Source organism: Anguilla rostrata, chromosome 11 (assembly GCF_018555375.3).
Source record: "Anguilla rostrata isolate EN2019 chromosome 11, ASM1855537v3, whole genome shotgun sequence".
NCBI lineage: Eukaryota > Metazoa > Chordata > Actinopteri > Anguilliformes > Anguillidae > Anguilla > Anguilla rostrata.
In genome coordinates this window covers 9580818-9602274 of record NC_057943.1, presented here as the reverse complement: position 1 = coordinate 9602274, position 21457 = coordinate 9580818, and the positions used below count along the sequence as shown (strand labels likewise).

The following is a 21457-nucleotide window of genomic DNA, read 5'->3' as shown; positions in this document are numbered from 1 at the left end:
ACCCAACACCTCTCCTAACCAACCCCACAGCTGTACCCAACACCTCTCCTACCCAACCCCGTGGCTGTAGCTGACACCTCACCACCTCGTGTTTGCCAAAACGCAGTAGACAAACTAGTCTAACTGCCACCATCACAAGTGTATATATTTTACAGCAGTGGTGTGTGCAACAGTCGTTTAAAAATATCCTGGTACGAGTGAAAGGGTGACGGAATGGAACCATGACTGCGGGAAAGTTCTGCAAACATGAAGCAAAGGAATAATGCCCCAAACATGAGAGCGGGACAGAGAGAAGGGGAAACTTCGGGCGCTGACCAAAACAAACAACGTTCCCTGTATCGCAAATGTTTTTTCAGTTTTGATTTGCAAGTGTTACCAGATGTGAGCTGCTCCTCTGGTTTGGATGGTTTGGGGGGGGGGGTATGGGGGGGCAGTAGTGCGGAGTGGTGCGGCAGAGCCGGGAAGGCCATTTCTCCGCACCGGGAAGGTACAGTGTGAACCATGACTTCACCAGATTCCAGGAAGTTGAACTTTTTTTTTTTTTTTGGGTCCTCCCTCTCTTGGCCTCTGTAATCTGATAGCTTATCTTGGCCGAGCGTGTCCACTGCTGGCTGAGGCCTTGCCCCGTTATCTCACTGCGGGGCTGCTGGCAGAGGGGTGCCAGGAGACCCTGGGACGTAGGCTCCAGGAAGGCAGCCCCCCCCCCCCCCCCCTCAACGCTGTTGTTAATGTTGGCTGGCTCTCTCTGTCCTTCCCAACCACGGCCACAGGGTGACCAGAGGCCCAGCCCGGTAGGTGGGTGTGGAGGGGAGGGGAGAGGGGCACCCTGAAACCAGCAACACCGGAGGTGAGGGGGTACCCATGTCTCCCCTAAAAATCAAGCCCATTTGCCCCTTCTGCACAGGTATGTTTCCTTCAGAAAAACATCAGCAGGTGGGGTAGCAGGGGGGGGGCAGTGGGTTCTTGGCTGCCAAAAGGTTCACACAATGGCAGGACGGACGGCTGGGGCTGCCCTTACTCTGGGAACGAGGCCTAATCGTTTCCTTGCCCTTGTTTTTTTGAAGCCTGCAGTTTGAGACGGGTGAAGTCATGTCTCTGGCAGGAACGGATTTCATCCTCTCTACCCTTTGGAGTTCTTGGGCACAGAGATGGGAGAGGAAGGGACTCAAACGCAGGAGAGTAAATCTCCCAACAAGCGAGGGTTTTCTTCTTTTTTTATTTCATTTTACTTTTTTCCCCCGTTCCTTTCTTCACCCGCCAAATCTGTCAAACAAAAGGGGGTTTAAATCACCTCCTCCCCCCCCCCCCCCCCCCCACCGCTCACAAGTGTGGGATGCCAACCTTTTTTTTTTTTCCAAGGAACGAAGAGCCCCTTTGAAGTAGCGGGCTGCCACGTCTTTTGAAGCCCGCCTGAAGCCTCCCATCGAAACTTCAAAACCCGCCAAGTCGGCGGCGGCGGTGGAAAACGGCCACCTGACACCACATCATCTCATAAAAAAGACACCTGCGTGGCATACCTGCTCCAGGAGGCTTTAAATCATCATTATTCATTAGCCAGGTTAAGTAGTCTTTCAAGGTCATTGCATTATTTATGCAAAAAAAAGAAAAAAGAGCAACAAATGAGTGGGAGGCCTCTTCTGCAGCGCCGCGCCATTTCATTGGCGTTTCCCAGCTTGCAAACGAAATGGCCGCGCATCGCGCTCGGCGGGTCTGCAAGCCGTTTTGACGGTTGCTCCGAGAAACCTAAATTCAGAAGTTCTGCCATCGCGCGTGGCTGATTTGTGCCTCTCTTCTGAAAAATGAAGCCTCTGTTATTACCATATTACAGAGGGGTGAGAAATCCCTGAGACACTAACAAAAAAAAAAATAAACGTTGACGTACATACTGTAAGCCCAGGAATATTTCTTGGCAGCGCACCTGAAGTGTCGCCGACGGTACACATTTCCCGATGCCAGAGAGTAAATCCCCGCCTTGTTTGCGGAGTCACCGATTCTGGCTACAGGCGGGACCCGGTAGGGGCCAGTGCCGCCACCCTCTGTTGTGGTGCCAAATCTTTCAGAGCTAATTCCGCACACAAAATTTCTCCCAAATGAACAAACGTGAGAAACTCCGGAGAGAGCGTGCGTGTCCGAGCTGAATGAGAGGTAACCACGGCTGGAGCTGAATAACAGAGTCATTGAGAGGAGTGAAGGTGGCCCTGGCCCCCCATCCCCTTGAGGTCCTTTTGTACCTCGGAACTTGAAAAGACTTGCCGCCCAAAACTCTCTGAACTGAGGCATATTTGATGAAAGTCTTGAGAGAGAGAGCGAGAGAAGGAGAGGGGGAGAAAGAGAGAGAGAGAGAGATAGATGAGGTTGAAAAAAAAGGAGCAAGGCTGTAAATTGACCTGAATTCAGTGAAGGAAATTGCATGTCAATCTTCATCTTCCACTCACTTATGCATTATTGAGGAACCACAAACTGGGTACAGTCGGTGCTTCTTACACTAAAAGTACTCTGCATTTTTAAAAGGCTCCGGAAGTTTGAGTAGCAGGTTGGAAAACAGACAATGAGTTCCATTACTCAAGTGACAAAAGGCCCTCCCCCCAGTTTAAAAAAAAAATATTCCATTCAAATCTCTACTGATAAAGATACCGCTGCCTCAGTGCCTGACTGTTCATATTAAAAAGGCAGATTTCATCGCTTCATATAAATTAAATAACTTAACATTCAAACATGCTTTCTTTTACATAGATATAGCCTAATTGAACCATTTTCTAGGAAGTAACTCTCAGGGAAGTGGGGAAATGCCCCCATGCTCTCTCTCTCTCTCACACACACACACACACACACACACACACAGGCATTTCACAGAAACAACAAGCGGACTGCCTGATATACTCATTGGCAAGGCATTCCTAAACCAGTCACGAATGACCATACACACAATAGACTGGCACATGAGACCAACCGAAGTTGCGTTTACGACCTCACTCATAAATGGGCGGCACCTCTCAGTGCATGCTAACGTGGGCAAAAACCACATTTAGCTGTTGAGCATGTGCACATGCTGTCTGTTCTTGCCTGATAAGAGCCATGGAGGGGGGGGGGAGCAATGGACAGTAAATTCTTAAAAGATACCTTCTGCTTTCTTAATTTTCCATTGATTTAATGACTCCATATCCCATCATGCCACTCAATTTTTTTTAAACCAGAGAAATATTTTCTCATTCCCTGAAATCTGGAATGAATCCCTTCATTGTCACATATTACACTTTCCCTACATAATTATGGGTTTTTTGTTTCCTTTTCTGAATTTTGTAGCGAGGGTTTCTGTATTGAAGGGGAGGTTTGATGGGTGAAGGTTTTACAACATTATTGCTTCATACTGGGGAATTACCATTTAAGAATTGGGGTAAGTTCTCTGAAAGTGTATGACTTTCAGTTCTTTCATTTTAATGAGTGTATTTTGAACTTGACTGGCAATTCACGAGTCAATATCAGAATTCTGTTGGTGATTTAGGTGCCATGCCATATTGACCTGAAATACTTCTCAAACTTCTAAAATGGTCTATCTCAGAAACTGCACAACACACTCCAGAACAAACCACTTAATGCAATTACTTTATAAGGAAGGAACTATGCAGTAAATAATCTACTCTTTTTATGCAATGGGGCTCTTATTAGTAGGACTATGAGCTATTTAACATCAAGATGTTGCCTTTTAGAGATTAATCAGGCAGAACATAGACACATGAGTTCAGGAGTTCTGAAACTATAAAAAGGTGAAAGGGACTATTTTTAACTTTTATCCCGGTGTGCAGGATATTTAACACAGTCATCCAGTAATGTAATGGCTGCCGTTTAAAACCCACGCCCATGTTCAATTTAAAACTATTTGAAACGCATTTGGCGCACTCTACATTATGTCATCTCGTGTTCACAGATGACTGCATTTCATGTCATCCAGCGCTGCAAGTCTTGATGGGTATTAACTTGCTGGGCAGGAAGTCAAAATCCATTTTTTTTTGTTCACACAAGGAGAGAAAGACATTTTAAGATTCTGGAAAGAATGACCTGACTACTTTTGTGACCGTGTATTGGGCTCCTTCTGTGAAATGACATTTCGGGGAACGAGCTGCAGCCTACATTATGATGCCCGATGAATGCTACTCTCTCTAACAGCTCTTCCAGGATTAATGCAATCCTGAAGTAACAGGAAGTCACACGGTAGCGTTTCACATTAGGCTGGCGTCTCTTGTATTCAAAAATATCCTTTTTTTTTTCCGATTCAGCAGGCATCTCTAGAGACAGAGCTCCTGGGTTCAACAGCACGCGTGTCGCATTTGCAAGAGGGTTACGGCGGCGGCGTCTTACTCGTCGTCGGGGGTTAGCTGCACTGGTTCGTTGGTAAACTGAGTGTCGAAGTTGTCCAGGCCGTAGTCGTCCGTCATCTGGGGCTTGAATGGCGGGGTCACCTGCTTCTTCTCCAGCTGAGGACGACAGAAACACCACACGCATCACCGTCCATTCCTTCATCTTATTTTTCCATATTTTATTTTTATTTTATTTATTTTTTTTAACTTGACAAGTCCAATCCTCCATTACACTCTGCCCCCACGCTAGGAACTGTTTTCCACGCGACAAGCCGCGTCACGTGACACACGGGCGAGCTGCTGTAGCTTCGATGGAAAGAAACGCTCACGGCTCACCGATGACAACCGTTAACCTGCAGGTTACTGGAGCAGGGGAGAACCGAAGGAGTCCTGCCTTAAAGGGATATTTCACTTTGGTGTAACAGAAGTGATTTTTGTGAAGCCTGCTCAATTGCATTTAGCCTCAATTGGCAGTAGCCAAGTAGCTGTGAAAATAGTTCCTCTATTCACAGGTAAACCAAACCTGATAACAGCTGATCAGCTCAAAAGAACAGACTCATTTGATTAAGAAAAAACATTACACTGATGTATAATACACTACTGCTGGTAGTTTGTGCTTTAAAACTATTCCTTTCACTACCTGCAAGAGCAGGATGAAGCCAGTGTCTCGCTGCAGTGGAAGCACAGTGGAAGAAGCATAGTCACAGTCAGCTAGTGACATAGTTCAGACTCAGACTTGGAGTGTCTCAGTTATAGAACTTGAGCCTGTGCTTGGAGCATGGGCCTTTAGAGATCGAGTCCCTTGGGAAAGCCCTTCCTCATGGCATTTCACCTGGATCAACATGTTACCGTGAGGCGTTCGTTGAACAAAAACGAACTGCTTCCCAACATACTGAGAAGATTTTGGAAATATCGTGGCTAACCTGTAACCAGGCTACATTAAATCTGGTCTGACCAATCAAAGAAAAGGACAATGGAGAGTCACCACACAAGTACACAGAGTGCAGGTCTGACCCACTGCAGTACATATCCGTGAAGCCAGGAACATTCAGTCATATTTACCTGAAGCCCAGATTAACAGATGAGGGGATACAAAATTGAACACGACAAATTTAATCTGATAAACTGTCCACTAATTAAGTGTTGCTGTTTGCATCAGAGGCTGAACTACAGGAGAGAGAGGGAATGAATGAATGTGAGAGAGAGAGAGGGAGAGTAGGGGAGAGAGAGAGGGAGAGCGAGAGAGAACAAAGTGAATGAATTGGTATTGCGGGAAATGCTGGCGCTAAATGGACTGAAGTGTCTCTCAGAGCAAGGCGAGGGCATTCACAGATAGGAGAAAGACGCGGAGAGAAAGGGAAGTGGAGGAAGAATGTGTGTGTGTGGGGGGGGGGGGGGGATGGCGGGGGTTGTAGGTGGGTGTGCGTGGTGCTTCATCATAACAGCGATGGTGATTCAGTGGAAAGCATTCACATATTCCAGGATCACCTGGGGATTTGGTGCTGTTCTGCGCCACTTCTCCCGAGCGTGCTATTGCAGGGACATCAGCTCTTCCGAGCAGCGGCCCGAATAGAAATTCCACTAACGCGGAGGAACTTCAGCTCGGTGCCGTTGTTTACATGGTCAGCTAATGGGGCATATTCCTTTTTGCTGAATTATTTATGGGGCTTGTTTTCTTTACAAATACGGATGGTGTGAAAGATGAACAGGACAAGTATCTGCACGCTGAGAACCAGCCAATCACGTGACCATTCCCCGGGGTTCCGCTTATTATGAATGAGAACATTTACACGCAGGTTTTCCTGAATTTTGAATTCATCTTAAAATTAAGGACTCGAGGAAACGTGCATGTGACACACAATGCAGGCAGCTGGTAATGTGAAAATAATATTTCCAGAGTGTGAAATATTGGGAGAACCAGGACACCAAAAAAAAAAAAAAGACAGCTATACAGAAGTGCTATGACAACATGCCTTTACCATGGACGCTGTTCAGCCGTAAGTAAAATGCTTGTGCGGAATTTCAGAACGCTGTTAATTATAAAGGGAAAAATCTGCTCCCGCTCGGCCAAATAACTGCAAATGACTCATTAAGCTGACCGCAGTTAGTATTTTACACACGCAAAAAAACATTCCTGTGGGTAGTGAACATGCCGTATTATCTTTGGCAGAAATCAAATTGGAGGAACAGGTGCTTCTACAGGCAGGCACTAACTGAGAAACACAAACCCAGGTAATGGCTTTCTGCTTCAATTCATGTCAACCATTCTTTTTTTCTTTTTTTTTTTTTAAATAGCATTTACTGGTCCATAATAAGACACTACCCATAATTTTCCAATGTGTTCATTTCATAATTTCAAAGTTTCCAGAGCTTGCATGAATATCCCCCCCCCCCCGGTGGTAATTGCAATTCCCCCCTGTTATTACGGCGAGTGCGTCACGCGCGGCTGGTACATTGTGCTCCTGATCTGGAGCGCGGGCTGATTTGTGCATTAGCAGCGCCGGGGCGAAGGCCTCGGTGGGCTGGGCCCGCGCGGGGCCCTGACGCAGACAGTGCTGCCGCGCCGCGCCGCGCTGAGCCGTGCCGCCTGGTCCCCTCTGCTGCACGGGTCTGATGTCACGCCCGGGCCCGCGCGCTTTAATGAGCCGCGCAGACACCGGCGACTCGCGGGGCTTTGTTGCTTTCCTCTGTAAAAAAAGAAAAGAGCGCAGGGGCCTGTGGGATGCTTAAATGGGGGGGGGGGGGGTGGGGGCGTAAAAAGGCTGAGCACAGCAGAGGGGCTGTGGAATTAGCCGGCGTCTGGTGGACGTGTGCGGTTTGGGAGGCGGATGACGCAGTTAGCCTCCGCCGCCGCCGCTCACCTGCGGGGAGGGCAAGATGGTGCCTGCCACTCTAACAGGAGACCAATTACAGCCAATCAGCCGCTCTCACCTGGGGGGTGTGGGGGGCTGTGGGGGGGGGAGGGGGTGCAACTCACACAGGGACCGGGGCGCAGGGCAGCGTCATTTAGGGCTGTCTCCTGGGAAAAGCGTCCCCCCTCCCCACCTCCGCCCATCTGCCCTGTCCTGCCTCCCCTGGCCACACTGACAGCCCCCCCTGCTCTCACCTCCTTACTGCACCTCCTCAGAGGGGGAGGAGCGGGGAGATCAGGGAACCGCCGCAGTTAATTAATATTCAATCTCCCGCCATCTGTCTGAGAGGGCGGGGCCCGCGCTGGCGGGAGAGGGGGCGGGGCCCGGCCCCAGGTCCAAAAGCACCCCGCAGAGGGCACAGATCTGGGGGCGCACAAACTGGGGGGGGGCACTGTGACTATGACGTTGGGGCTCTGACTAAAAACCACACTCTCCTGCCCCGGAGATCACGTATCCATCCCAAGATCCTCCACCCACAGGAGCATTGTCTCTTTTTCTACTCATTCACGCCGCGGGTCCCAGGTGCAGAGCAGTGGCGCGTGTGTACGTTATTGAAATTAAAGCCGTCGCGTAGACGGTTTCCTCTCTCTCTCTCTCTCCCTCGGCCCCCCGTGCTGAAAGCTCCACAGCGTGATCTCTAGCACTCGGTCTGCTTGACGCAACGCTTCTGAGGGATTCGGCAAAAGTGCGGGGTGGTGGTAGTCATGGCAGCGGTGTGATGGCGGCGTTTCCCCCCCCCCCCCCCCGCAAGAGCACCATCGATGATCAAGACTTTAGGGGGCGGGGGAGCGATGCAGCTGGCGTTTGGGATGGGGGCCACCGGCTCACTGACGATCAAAACCTGTCCAAGCGGATGAAAAGAGCTAAACACAAAACAAAAATAATAATAATAATAATAATTTTTTAAAAACCCCACGATACCTCCTCCGGATCCCGGGGGCGGGGCAGAGGGGAGATGAAAGAGGGGGCCCGCTGATTCATTTTCGGGTGGTTGCTGTGGTTTTGGGAGGGAGGAGCAGAAGAGGGCCGGAGAGCTTTTCAAGCGAGCGTGAGCAAGCGAGGAGCTGGCTGTGGGCACTTCCTGTCAGCGTCTCCGGCAGCTCTCAAACAGCCTGCCCCGCTGGTCCTGCTCCCGGAGCAGAAAGCTCGCACCCCACGGGACCAATAACACGCCCGGGCCAGGCAGAGGAGTACGGAGGAGCGCTCTTTAAAAAGCTTTGGTCCTTCACATTTTCATACAAAAAAAAAATTCCGTATTTGATACCGTTCCACACTGGCATTTTCTATGTATTTCAGTCAATTCAATGTATCCGAGTTTTGGAATTGCTCCTCTATATACTAGAGGAGCAATTCCATATGAACAAAATCCATATATATACAGTATGTAAGAGTGCGGCATTCTCGACGAATACACAGGAACTTGCCGGGCGAACGCGAAAGAGCAAGCGCACAAAATCAAAAGAAGAAGAAGATTGCAGAACAGAAGAGTGGCGGAGAGTGCGATAAACAAGGCTAGTTGCGGTTCAATGCATTTTTGAAATGGCTGAAAAATCAAGGGGAAAAAAACAGCTTCGGATAATAACCCAGCAGCTCAAGAGACCAAAAAAAAGAAACTATTCCAACAATCAGAAGAAGCCACATAAGTACAAAAGAAGGCGGCGACCATCTTTGAGGGAAAACAAGTATCGGTTTATCAGTCACGGTCACACCATGCCGCTTTGTTTGGCAGTGTAGCCAACTTGAATGGAACTCTGGGATTTGGAGTTTTTTAAAAAATCTGATTGTCATCCTTTGATCATTTCATTAGTGACAAACAAATCAAAGTTCTACTTGAATGCGCTTGGTTCAGTCTTAGCATTATGAAGTCACGCTCATATAAATACCAAAAATATATATTTATCAATTAACTATTAGTTTATATATGTTAAAAAGCAGCCGCAGCCCAGTGTTCAAAGAGGGACCGGTGTTGATAAATGACACTGAAATGTGTTACTGCTTCAGAGAGGAGCATCTCCCACCGGGATAAATATAATTAATATTTATACCTGCAAACAGCCACAGTCAAAGTGCGGTGGAAATGGGGGCGTCAGTAGAAAAACAGGCTTCTGTTTGAGCTTGAGTTTTATGCATGAATGCCATGTATGTGACAGTCGCACAACATTCTGTCACAGCCTTCTCAAGATTACATATATATATATATATATATATACATATACATATATGATATAACAATGCATAAGTGCATTTGTCAAATTGAAGACATTTCCTTCCAGTGCTTGCTTCATGGACCTAAATGTAATGTAGATTAAATTACCTTTAAATCTATGGAATACATAGAATCAAATGATCTGAAAGGCCTGGTTTAGCCTACCCGCTATACTGCAATATTTACATCACAAATTTTATAACTTTATCACTTATTGCCATTTCGCAACCATCTTATTCCATTTTCAAAAAAAAACACACTGATGACTCCGTGGACAACGGCAGCCCATCCAAATCAAGCCATTCGAACCCGCACGCTCTGCACTCCCCGCCTCAGGTCCTCTTCCAAAGCACCAAGACGCAATCAGCGCTGAAATGAGCTTAAAATATTCATTCCGGGGCGGACCTGTGTGGCACAACCTTTCCCCCAGAAGGGCTTTTCAGTGCCAGCTGTGCAGCGTGCTCGTACGCGACGAGAGGGGGTCACGTGACCAGAGAGGGTCCGGTGAAGCACAGCAGAGAAGGAGCAGCCTTCATGAAAGATGGATGGAAGCAGAGCTATTAAACCACACACTGCAAAGGGAATGAACCACGTCACGTTACCTCCACCTGATTAAAGCAAAAGGACAAGCCTGAGGAGAAGACAAAAGTAACTACTTGTTTATTTCCAAAGTAAATCAAAATGTGTGTGTCTGAAACAGTGATAAGAAACATATTATACTCCAGATGACTCTCTCTCTCTCTGTCCATCTCTCTTGCTCTCTCTCACTTTCTCCTTCAAGACAAAACGCTGACCATATTTTACTTTCCCATAAAGATATTCAACCATTTCCTAGTTGAAAAAATAAAACGGGTAAAAAAAAACTGCATTTGAATTTATTTCGTGAATTATATCCTGCTAAGGTTTGGCAATTCAGTTTTGTCCCCCATAGCGGTCATAAGCATCTGGTCTTAATCTCAAGAACCATATATTCTGCAATGTTGAAACCTGCACTACAGTGGACATTCAATAAAAATAAAATAAAAAATATTTTTGAAAATATTTTCGCTGCAACATGTTTTTGTCACCCAAGATGCTCGTATTTATGTCAAAAAAAATAAAATGCTTAAAACTTTTTTCCTGCTGGGTCGCAGAAGGATATTGCAATGATTTTGCAATTTTAGAAAAGGGAAGAAAATAGTTTGAAAGCTCAGACTATGGATTTACAAATTGTGGCCTTCCGCCATTCAATCTGTAGCGAGATAGTGCAGTGAGAGAGCTTTTAGAAGCATTTCGTTTCCTTCCATATCTCACTCGCTCTTTTCATCTCGCTCCTTCCCTCCACCCCTCTTCTCCTCCTATCTTTCGCTCTCTATCTCTGTCTTTGGCTATCGCTATCACTCTCTTTCTCTGTCTTTTTGGTTTTCCTGTTTTCCTCTCTGAAGTCTCTCTCCCTCTCTCTCTCTCTCTCTCTCCCTCTCTCTCTCTCTCTCTCTCTCTCTCTCCCTCCCTCTCTCTCTCTCCCTCTCTCCCTCTCTCTCTCTCTCTCTCTCTCTCTCTTCCCCCCCCCACTCTCTCGTTCCCTCTCTCCTCACAGAGCCTGCTGTCTAGAGGGCTCCCCAGGTGGCGTAATGGATTGGAACAAAATTACAGGCCCTGGAGTTGTGTGTGTGTGTGTGTGTGTGTGTGCGTGTGTGTGTGTGTGTGTGTGTGTGTGTGTGTCTCAGAAGCAGAGGAGCGTGGCGATTATGACATTAGTGCAAGCTCAGTGCGCCAGCTTCCTGCTCCCAGCACCCCGTCCCTGCGTGTTAACTACACCCCCCCCCCCCCCCCCCAGTCTGGCACAGGTGCAGGGATTTCTGAGCGCGCGCGACACTAATGCAGCTAACACCCTCCTCGCACCGCCTCAATTAGCCGCAGCCTCGCGGAGGCTTACGGAGTTAACTCTTTCCCCAGGAAGCCGCCTCAGCTCCTCCATCTGCGAGGGCGGAGAGCTGAGAACGAGATGGAGCCTCTCTCTCTGTGTCTGCGAGGGAAATTACGCGAAGGGGATGCTGCTAGTCGGGGACTCCGCCCCCTTTTTCCTGTCTGTTTTTTTTGGCGGCGTTTAGCTTCTTCTCTGTTAGCGGAAAAAAACACTACTCCCAATGTGAAAATACGCGAAGGATATTCTGTACTTTAGGTGGCAAGAAGAAGCAGAAGAAGAGAAAAAAAAGAGGAGTGGAAAGGTTTTCTTACACAATGGGGCCGAGCAGCACAGGCTGTGACAGTCTGGCGACTGAGGGCGTCTTTAGCGGCAGCCTGCGCCCGCTGCAGGTGTGAAATCAGTCTGTCGGAGCAGAGGGCTGTGCTTCACACAGGGACACGGGTCGCGTCAGCCATCGCCCACACGGTGGGGTCCTGTGGGGTCCCCTCGACTTCACTGCCACCTCACTGCAGCTCAGACAGCTGGGCCCCTCTACCCTGGGTATGTAGCCAGGCCCCTCACCTCTGGGTACGAAGCTAGACCTCCCTCCTCTGGGTATGAAGCTAGGCCTTCTCCTCCGGGTACTAAGCAAGGCCCCTCTCCTCTGGGCATGAAGCTAGGCCCCTATATTCTAAGTATGAAGCTAGGCCCCTATATTCTAAGTATGAAGCTAGGCCTCCCTCCTCTGGGTATGTAGCCAGGCCCCTCACCTCTGGGTACTAAGCTAGGCCCCTCTACTCTGGGTACGAAGCTAGGCCCCTAAATTCTAAGTATGAAGCTAGGCCTCCCTCCTCTGGGTATAAAGCTAGACCTCTCTCCTCTGGGTATGAAGCTAGGCCCCTCTCCTCTGGGTATGAAGCTAGGCCCCTCTACTCTGGGTATAAAGCTAGACCCCTCTCCTCTGGGTATGAAGCTAGACCCCTCTCCCCGGGGTGCGTGTGTGTGTGTGTGTATACAGAGTGCATGTATTATTGTGTGTGTGTGTGATATTGTCTGTGTGTGTGCGAGCTTGCAAGCATGCGTGTCTGAGCATGGCTGGCAGGCAGTGAGCGTGAGCATTGCGTGCAGACAGGGTGTGTGTGAGCACGTGCACAGACAGGGTGTGTGTGTGTGTGAGTGTGCGTGCAGACAGGGTGTGTGTGAGCGTGTGTGCAGACGGGAGTGTGTGTGTGAGCGTGTGTGCAGACAGGAGTGTGTGTGAGCGTGTGTCCAGACGGGGAGTGTGTGCGCATTGCGTGTAGACAGGAAGTGTATGAGCGTGAGCATTGCGTGCAGACAGGGTGTGTGTGTGAGTGTGTGTGCAGGCAGGGTGTGTGTCAGCGTGTGTGCAAACAGGGTGTGTGTGTGCGCGTGTGCAGACAGGGTGTGTGTCAGCGTGTGTGCAGACAGGGTGTGTGTGAGCGCATGTGCACGTGGCCCTCTCGCTGGGGTAGGGGGGGGGGGGGCGCTGGGGGGGAGACGGGTCTCAGCTTGAGGTAACGCAGTCAGGCAGCTCACGGGGGGATGGGTGGGGGGCACAGAACAGCCCAGAAAGCCTGACTCTCCCACTCATGTTAGCCGGCCTGCTGCTCCTGCCCTTTACTCACTGGCCGGGGGAGGCTGCCAGCGTCCAGCTCAGCCTCCTGACACTGACCAGCAGGCAGACATCCAGACAGAGAGGGAGGGGGTGGGGGGGGGGGGTGGGGGGGGGGGGGGGCAGAGTGGATGATGGATGCAGACGGACCTCTAGCCAGGCTCAGACTGTACCGAGGGGGGGTGGAGGCGGTTGGGGTGGGAGGCAGCCCTTGCTCTAGGCCCATGCTGCTAAATAGGACACCCCTTGTGGGATTTACGTTTCACTGTTATTTAGCTGGACTCATCCTGACTGAAGGGCACGGTGGGCCCAGATGTGTGTAACAGACAGACAGGATTATGCAACGCTGATAGCATTTCCGCCATTTCCGTCCCCCGTCCTGAATCGACGGCCATCCGTGATGTCCGGTTCATCTTACACAGCGCAGCTGTGCTCCGCACACAAGCACTGGAGGTCAGCCTGAGGGCTGCACTGCATTAATCTGTACACCTTCTCTGCACTCAACGTGCTCTTCCCCTCTGGGTTAAAATGTTGCAGTTTTAGAGGGACTTCACCACTTGTTTCAACAGGGATATAACTTATAAGTGTTTTCTTTAAATATGTGCCTCATACCACCACCAAAAGAAAGAGAGAGAGAGAGATGCTGACAGGATTAATTATTAACATCATTATCATTAACATAATCTAACCTTCTAATCAGCAAAAAGCTAATGCTTGCCAATGTAATGCTATGGTCTGTCTAGACACACAAAGCCAGGAATGAGTGTCTGTATCACTTTCCTTGTAAGAGTGCTGCCTCAGTTTTGGGCAAAGGCACGCAAATAACGAAACAAAAAACTTCCAAATCTGAAGCAACAGGCAGATAACATGAAGCAGCCCACTGCAACCACAGCCTGGCTCCTGAAATAACTACCGTTAATCATCTGCCTAACAGATGCCGTTAAACAGAAGCCATTATCGATGGCCGCTGACGCAACTCTCACTCAACACTGTGCTCCTTTTATTTATTTATGTAGCTGGACACTGCCGCAGGAGCACACGTGCTGACCATGTGCGAGGCGAGGGACGCAAACATACAACCTTCTGGCCGTAAAAAAAAGCCCGGCGCCCCTGACCCGTTAACGAGCCCAGTCGCCCGCGCAGAGGACCGATGGCGCCTAACGCAGGTCTGACCCCGCCCCACCCCACCCACCCCGCCCGTCCCGCCCGTCCCGCCGAGCCAGAACGGAAAGCTTGAGGCGATTTCTGTCCCTCCTGGCAGATTCATTAACACGTCACCCCCCCCCCCCCACCACCGCAGGCCAAATCGCACCTCAGCCGTCCGATTCACATTACGAGAGCCCCCAGCTACGGCTTCCTCCCCTGGTCCCACATCCCAACCAAAACCACCCAAACCACACCACGGCAGAGCCAGCGCGCTTGTGTCCTGCACACACCACACACACACACACACACACACACAGGCCATTCGCACACGCACGCACACACACACACACTCGCAGGCCGTTCACACACCTACGCGTCTGAAGCACGCCAGCGCGGCACCGTCACGCAGACGAACGCCGAAGCCGCTCCACTGCGAATCCCCTAAATATTGTATGTCATCTCTTCCACTTTCACGTTTGTTTTTAAAGAGGGTGTGCGTGCGTCAGCTACACAGCACCAATTAAAACACCCCCCCCAACCCCCACCCCACCCCCCCCACACCCTCAAAAGTGCTGAGGTTCAACACCGAGTCATTTAGAATTCACTTTTATTTGTGGCCGCAACTACAAAGGGAAAGGAATTCGCTTTTATTCGCAGTCGCGGTCACCTACATCGCGTCTGCGAATGTTTAATTCATTAATACGTCCTCCAGAGCGAGCGGACGAGAGGGGCAGAGACAAGGGGCTGATTGCAGGGGGGACATTTCATTAGAGACACAAATGAGAAACAGGCTTTTCAAAAATAAAAATGCCCAGAACCCCCCTCCCCTGTCCCCCGGGTCATGAGGGCTGGCACGATTTCAATGTCATCACAAAGACAGTGGGGAAAATATCTTAAAACTTTAACTAAAAAGCGGCTGTAGCATTAAAGGGTTATTGAAATACACCATTTACATAGCATAGCATAGCATAGCATAATCTAGCATAGCATAGCATAGAATGTAGCACCACTCAGAGTCAATAACATTGCTCTGTTCAGGATGCTGAACATTGGGGGATGTTGGAAGCCCTACCTGGGCAATGAGCTGTAGCCCTTGGTTGACATAACTGACCCAAACCAAAAAGGGCCATTCAAGGCCAAATCTACCGGCTCATCCCACCCCGATTCCCTCTGGATTTTACTGCTTTTTGGAAAAACTAAAATCATCGCACGTGTTTCAGATTTTAGCATTAAATGCCTTCAGAGCTCTGCTGTTCTGAACAGCCGGGAGGTCCCTTCCAGTCTGAAACTGTGTGAAGTGTTTGACCAATTTTGAACACTTCTTAAAAGTCTTTAAAACTCTAAGTCAGAGACGTGAAGTATTAAATAAGAACAAAGGTGTTGCATCAGGAAAACTCATTATCGCTGCTTAAATCCAGCACAACTGCCATGTAGGTACCATGGGGGGATCCAGGATTTCTAAGAGGGGGGTGGGGGGGGGGGTCATACACAGAACACTGCAAATGGCATGATGTTGCTAAATGTGACCAAATTATAAGTACAGTACGTGTTAATGTGGAAATGAACCAATATATTTAACAACTATTTTAACACAGAACACATGGCTACAGAATGAGCTTCAGTGAGCTTTCTCTCAATGAGTTTTGACCTACTGTTTAAATCTGCCTCCATAAAAATAAACCATTTTCCCCTATTTCTGTGTCTCCAATATTCTGAGAAAAATAACACAGACATGTTTATATTCCCTTTATTATATTTACTAACATAACATTTATTTGGTTTAACACAAATATCGATCTATGATGACTCGAAATTCATGGCCAAAGGTAGTAGTCCACATATTCTTACTTTGCAAATTTAAAATTTGCCTTACACAGAGACTATTGTTTTGTTAACACTACATTTGATTTCACAGATTTTTAGCCAACACCAGTAACTTTTTCAGAATGATAAACGAAATAGGTAGGACTGTGATAAAATATTACATTGACTGTTCAGGCACAAAATGGCTGCCATGCATCACCCAGGTGGGTGCTACACATTGGTGGTGGCTGAAGTGAGTTTCCCCCCATCACAGTAAAAAGCACTTGGAGTTTAGAAAAAAGCGCTATGTAAAATGTAAGGAATTATTATTATTATTATAATCAGTTTGAATGGCAAAATGAGTAGAACATGATCTCCAACAAGACCCTTAGTTACTGTAATGCTTTCATAGCTGAACCCGGTCCAGGGCTAACGTGAAAAGGGCGAGTTCGGCAACACAGCCCGCCCCGTAGCCTCCGCTACGTTCGGCCATTTTGGAAAACAAAGTGCGGCGCGTTTGTCGGTGTGTCTTGCGCAAAGATGGAGTTTTCAGGGTAAGAAAAAAAAAAAAGAGAGGAGCGATGAATTATTCAACGCCGTCTCTTCGCTCGCACCCGCGTCGTATTTTAAACGGCGGTGAGTCACCCCTCCGCCCTTCTGCAGCTAGCGGTGGCGGCGGCGCACGGCTCCCCGCCGCCGCGGCGTGCCAGTTAGAGCAGATAAACCTGACTGGCAGCTCGCGCGCAATCCGACAGCGTGAACGTCGATAGCGGTGCGTCTGCGCCTCGCGAAAAGTCAGGGCGCGCGCGAAAACAATACGGCCGCGCATCTCAACAAAACGTCCCCCGAGCCGCTGCTCTGCCGCCGTTGTTTTTCTTTTTTTTATGAGAGAGGATATGCTTGCAAAATAAAAATGGAATGCACCCCGTTAATGGTCTGAATGCCATTTTTTTTTTGGGCTTCTGATCCAGTGCACCCTCCTCCCCTCATTCTCCACCCCGCCTCACTCAGTTTGACAATCCTGCTCTTGCAAACCTAATTTAAAATCCTAATCCCACGCATCTTCTCCCTGCCGTACGAATCCTATTCTCAAACTTCACTTTATTTTCTTATTAATTTGGTGCCCAACGTGGCGCTAAGTATTAACCAAATGAGTCATCTGGCAGCCCCCCTTATTCTTTTCTTACCGTGCCATCATCAACAGCTTAAAACCAACCCTCTACACTTCCAATCTATCCATTTGTGTTTATTCTTTATTCAGACGCCCAGTCCTACCTGCCAAATCCTCCCATTCTGTAAATGAGTGTTTGCTAAGTATGCTATCTATAGGCATCCCACGCACACGCTTCACTCTTATTCAGTGGACTTTGTGACTCTGTATGTTGAAATGGTTTGGGGGACTATACAATCTAAGGCAAACAGTGGCAGTGGGTGAAAACATGTCAAAGGCACTTTCTTTTTCTCCCTCGTCCGATTTGAAACGCGGGAGAGGTAACGTTGTCATAACCAGGTACCCACACAATCTGAACTGGATTCAGGTGAACTGTTAACCCAGTCTGTGGACGATGGGGAAAAACGATTTTTAAATTTTTTTTAAAAGTGACTGTTTACGAGAGCAGTTAGAGCCACCAATTTAAAAGCCTTTTCCCTACAGAGAGAGTAATAAGTACTAAACCAGCGGTGGCAGCAATCAGGTTCAAGTTGTCATGGTTACCACAACGCAGAAGTTCCTATTAAACAGAGCGCCAAAATGAGGCGAAACATATTCCACTGGTCATCCCCAAAAAAAAGGAAATGAAGCCAGTTAGCATGAATCCGCCACACCTCAGACAGCTAGGCTGAGGCGGGCAGCCATTTGCAGGGCATAAGAGTGTCGACGCCCAATGACATCACTCGATGCGCCGATGTGGCCCCGAGCCACGCCCAAAGAGCCCGGTCCAGGCCCCCAGCTCGCAGAAACCCAGGCTGGTTGCGTCACCCAATCAGACTCCGCCCTCACGCACCCCACCCCCCCCCCCCCCCATCCCGTCCCATAGCTTACCTGGTCCCAGTCTATGCTGCGGAAAAACGTGTGAGACTTGATGTCGGTGAACCCCGTCTGGACCTGGCAACCCAGCCTCTCTTTCGGGTCCTGTCAAAACCAACAGGAACCGGTGACCCAGCAGAACGGACAGAACGGGCCAGGGAATCATAAACGGCGGGGGGGGGGGGAGTATCCTCAGCCGACCCGTTTCCTTGACCCCATTTATTTTCCCGCCACAGCATTGCATTAAAGCATTCAACACAACGCTGCATTCATTCATTAGCCGAGGTTCAGAAAGATGAATATCATTCGCAGCACATATGCAGCCTTACTAGTACTGATCTTCACACGCCATCGAGCACCCGGAGGTGTTGCCACCGCCGCGCAGTCATTCCGAATGTGCGCTGTGAGATCTGGGGACTTTTCCATTAATTTCTAACTTTGTTCAATGAACGCAGACCCGGGAGAAGGATGGTGAGCGGCTACACTCGTCTGCAAAGGGAAAGGACTGTCGCGATGCCCTCTAACGCATTCACTGGATTATGGGTTTAATCGCTGTTATGAATTTTAAACTCTTCTGTCGAATGACACGGGTGAGGCGTTTGACTTTGCTACAAGTGAAAGTACGTAGGCGCTACATCGGGGGGGGGAGAAAAAACGTCTCCTGATAACACTGAGTCACAGGCTCTGTCGTCATTTACACCGAGCCTTCGCCATGTTTTTTCCAAAGGATTTTTAATATGTAAATCCCCACCACAAAACAAACTAGCTAACTTCTCTTTTCTTCTACACACTTTCAAACTCAGAAGACAACGAAAGCCGTTAGTTCCTGCTTTCGACATTCTGCATATTCTCCCTGCATGTTCTCAACCTCATGGACGTACAGTACCACTGCGCAGACAATTGCTATCAACTGTGCCTTACACAGTTTAGTTCTGTGTGAATTAAACTGTGTTCTTGGCTAGAAATAGCTGTACAAAATAAGTATTGTACCTTACTGAACCTGTGTTTAGCAGTTGTCTGTGACCATGAAAATGCACTTTTTGTACGTACTTTTGGATAAAAGCGTCTGCCAAATAAATGTAATGTAATGTAATGTAATGCCTTATCCTCCAGGTGCTGGACACGCACTCCTCTGTCTCGGTGGGTTTAAGAGCGTGTTGTGTTAAACGGGGTGGGGGGGGTGGGGGTGGGGGTGGGGGGGTGGGGCGGTGTTTTGGTGGTGGGCGGAGCCTGTACCTTGTTCAGAAAGCCCTTCAGTACGCTGGCGGCCTTCACCGACAGGGACCTTGGAATGCGAATGGGCTTCTCTAGAATAACTGGGCGGAAAAAGAAGAAGAACAATTACCCGCCAGGCGAACAATGCGCGATTCAGCAAACATCCGTCGCGGGCGGCGGGCTCGCGGTGAGCCGCGCGGCGGCGGGGTCGAGCAATCGCCAGGGACTGAGCTCACAGCCTTGAATCTCCCCGCGAGCGGCGCGTGAGCGCGCCACAATCAAAACAAGACATCTTCCAAAACACTGCCTATGGCACACAGCGAGGAATTTATAAAAATAAAAATATATACTTTTAAGTACCAAACAATGGTGATTGCAAACGTAGAACGGTTAACGGACGGTTTTGAACGTCCATATAATAATAATAATAATAATATTTGATATTTTTAAACCATAACGTGACTGGGTGGCTCTGGTCCAGATGAACAGTGCGATGTCCCCTCCCTTCTGGGCGAATGCTAAGCGCCGTGTTTTAGCGTTAGCCCCAGTCCCGCATGCCACCCCTCGTTTCTGCGTCTCCTAATGAAAACTTAAGTGGATTTGTCTCCGCGCTTATCAGGCCCAGTCTGCCGGCTCCTTTCATTGTGGGCCCGGAGCTTGGACGCGACCCAAATCTGCGCCAGTTACTGCGGCAGCATCTGCCCGCGGGCCCCCGTCCCGCCCAGAGGGGGGGGTGGGGGAGAGAGGAGGAGTGGCGGGGGGGTTCAGGGTTGGCCCGGCACTGGGGGAAGCAGCATATGGCCCCGGCTAGCCCCCGCCAAAAAGGGTTTGTTCTGCGCTTTGGGGCGCGATCCAAGAGTCCCCCGCTGCCCTCCCTGTCGGGGACGGGGGGGGGCAGAATGCGAGCGGAGCCGCAGCTGACGCTTCCACGTCCCGCGTCGGACACGACGGACGTCAGGCGCTGGCCCGTCCAGATGGACCCGGGGGGGCGGCGGGCTGGCCAGGCGAGTGGGGCGGGGGGGGGGGTTTGTGGAGGAATGTCAGCATTGGCTTGGCACTCCGTCATATGCGCAAGGGGCAGTCTCGTACCCAGGGCCCGTGCAAATGCGCGGAAAACTGGGGGGCGCGCGGTCCTTACCAATGGCGCCATTTCAGACGTTACTCATTAGCTGACGTTATTATTCACCCACCTATTCTGCATGACTAACGCAGATCACGTTTTAAATATGATTCTTTTATGCAGCTGAATGGCAAAGGGGGTGGGGGGTGGGAGATTTGGGGCCTCTGTCAAGGGCACAATGGCAGTTTTCCTTCAGGGACTTGAATCTGCAACATTCCGGATACAGGTTGCTATGGCTGCCCCCAAACCACGAAACCGCGCTGCCATCCATTAGCAGTAAAGCATGATGTGAGCTCGGGGTCTGTAAGTAATCATGGTGTAGGAGATTACCAGCCTTCGTTTGCCCCAGAAAGGAAGTGGACTCACCTTGGAAAAGGTACTCCTCTGTGTTCATATCAGGATTGTCGGTGATGATGTCAAAGGGGGATCGCCCTGCCATCATCTCAAACATTAGCACCCCTAGGGCCCACCAGTCCACACTGAACCCTGTGGACAGCACACGCACCAAAACATAGCAATCAGTGGTCATCACCATATGACGTGGTCAGGCCCTTTCCCAAACCCCCACCCTCCAAAAATACCGTTCCTGTTTCCTGCCTGCGCTTACCATAGTCCTCCCCGCGTAGGATCTCAGGGGCGATGTAGTTCGGAGTGCCGCAGAAAGTGCTCGTGGTGTCTCCAGGTCTGATACCCTCCTAAAACACAGACAGACCGGTTCCCCATCCAGCTTCAATAACTGTGAAATTCTGTGGAACTTTTTAAAATGAAAAAAAAAACGGTTGATGCAGCCGAGGCGTGATTCACCTTGCACATCCCGTAGTCCGTCAGCTTGATGTGTCCCTCGTGGTCCAGGAGGACATTGTCCAGTTTGAGATCTCTGTAGATGATGCCCTTCTCGTGAAGGAAGTTCAAAGCAATACAAATTTCAGCTGCATAAAATCTGAAAGTAAAAATGAAAAATGGTAAGGCGTGAGAATAGCCTCACCCCCTTAACCCTGGTTAACATGTCCAGTTCTGAGGATTTGTCAGGATTAATAACACCACCGTGTGGATGGTGAAAACTTCCCACTCGAGTGTTCAAGTGTTGCTAACCAATCTCCCTGTAAAATACTTTATGTGTAAGAACTGAAGTACAACTGATGGAGTTTTACAAACA

General features: G+C 49.3%; 1 protein-coding gene across 5 annotated transcripts in view; it reads right to left on the bottom strand.

Annotated features, from left to right (window-relative positions):
- prkcz (protein kinase C, zeta) overlaps window positions 1–21457 on the bottom strand; it is a 140707-nt gene that overhangs the window by 1690 nt on the left and 117560 nt on the right. For all 5 annotated transcript variants that reach the window (XM_064297745.1, XM_064297744.1, XM_064297746.1 and 2 more), the window contains 6 exons: window positions 21106–21241; window positions 20909–20996; window positions 20668–20787; window positions 19203–19282; window positions 17982–18071; window positions 4357–4472 (listed from right to left, as the gene is read on the bottom strand). In XM_064297745.1, the coding sequence (XP_064153815.1) occupies window positions 4357–4472; window positions 17982–18071; window positions 19203–19282; window positions 20668–20787; window positions 20909–20996; window positions 21106–21241 (630 nt within the window). The remainder of the gene's footprint in view (window positions 1–4356; window positions 4473–17981; window positions 18072–19202; window positions 19283–20667; window positions 20788–20908; window positions 20997–21105; window positions 21242–21457) is intronic.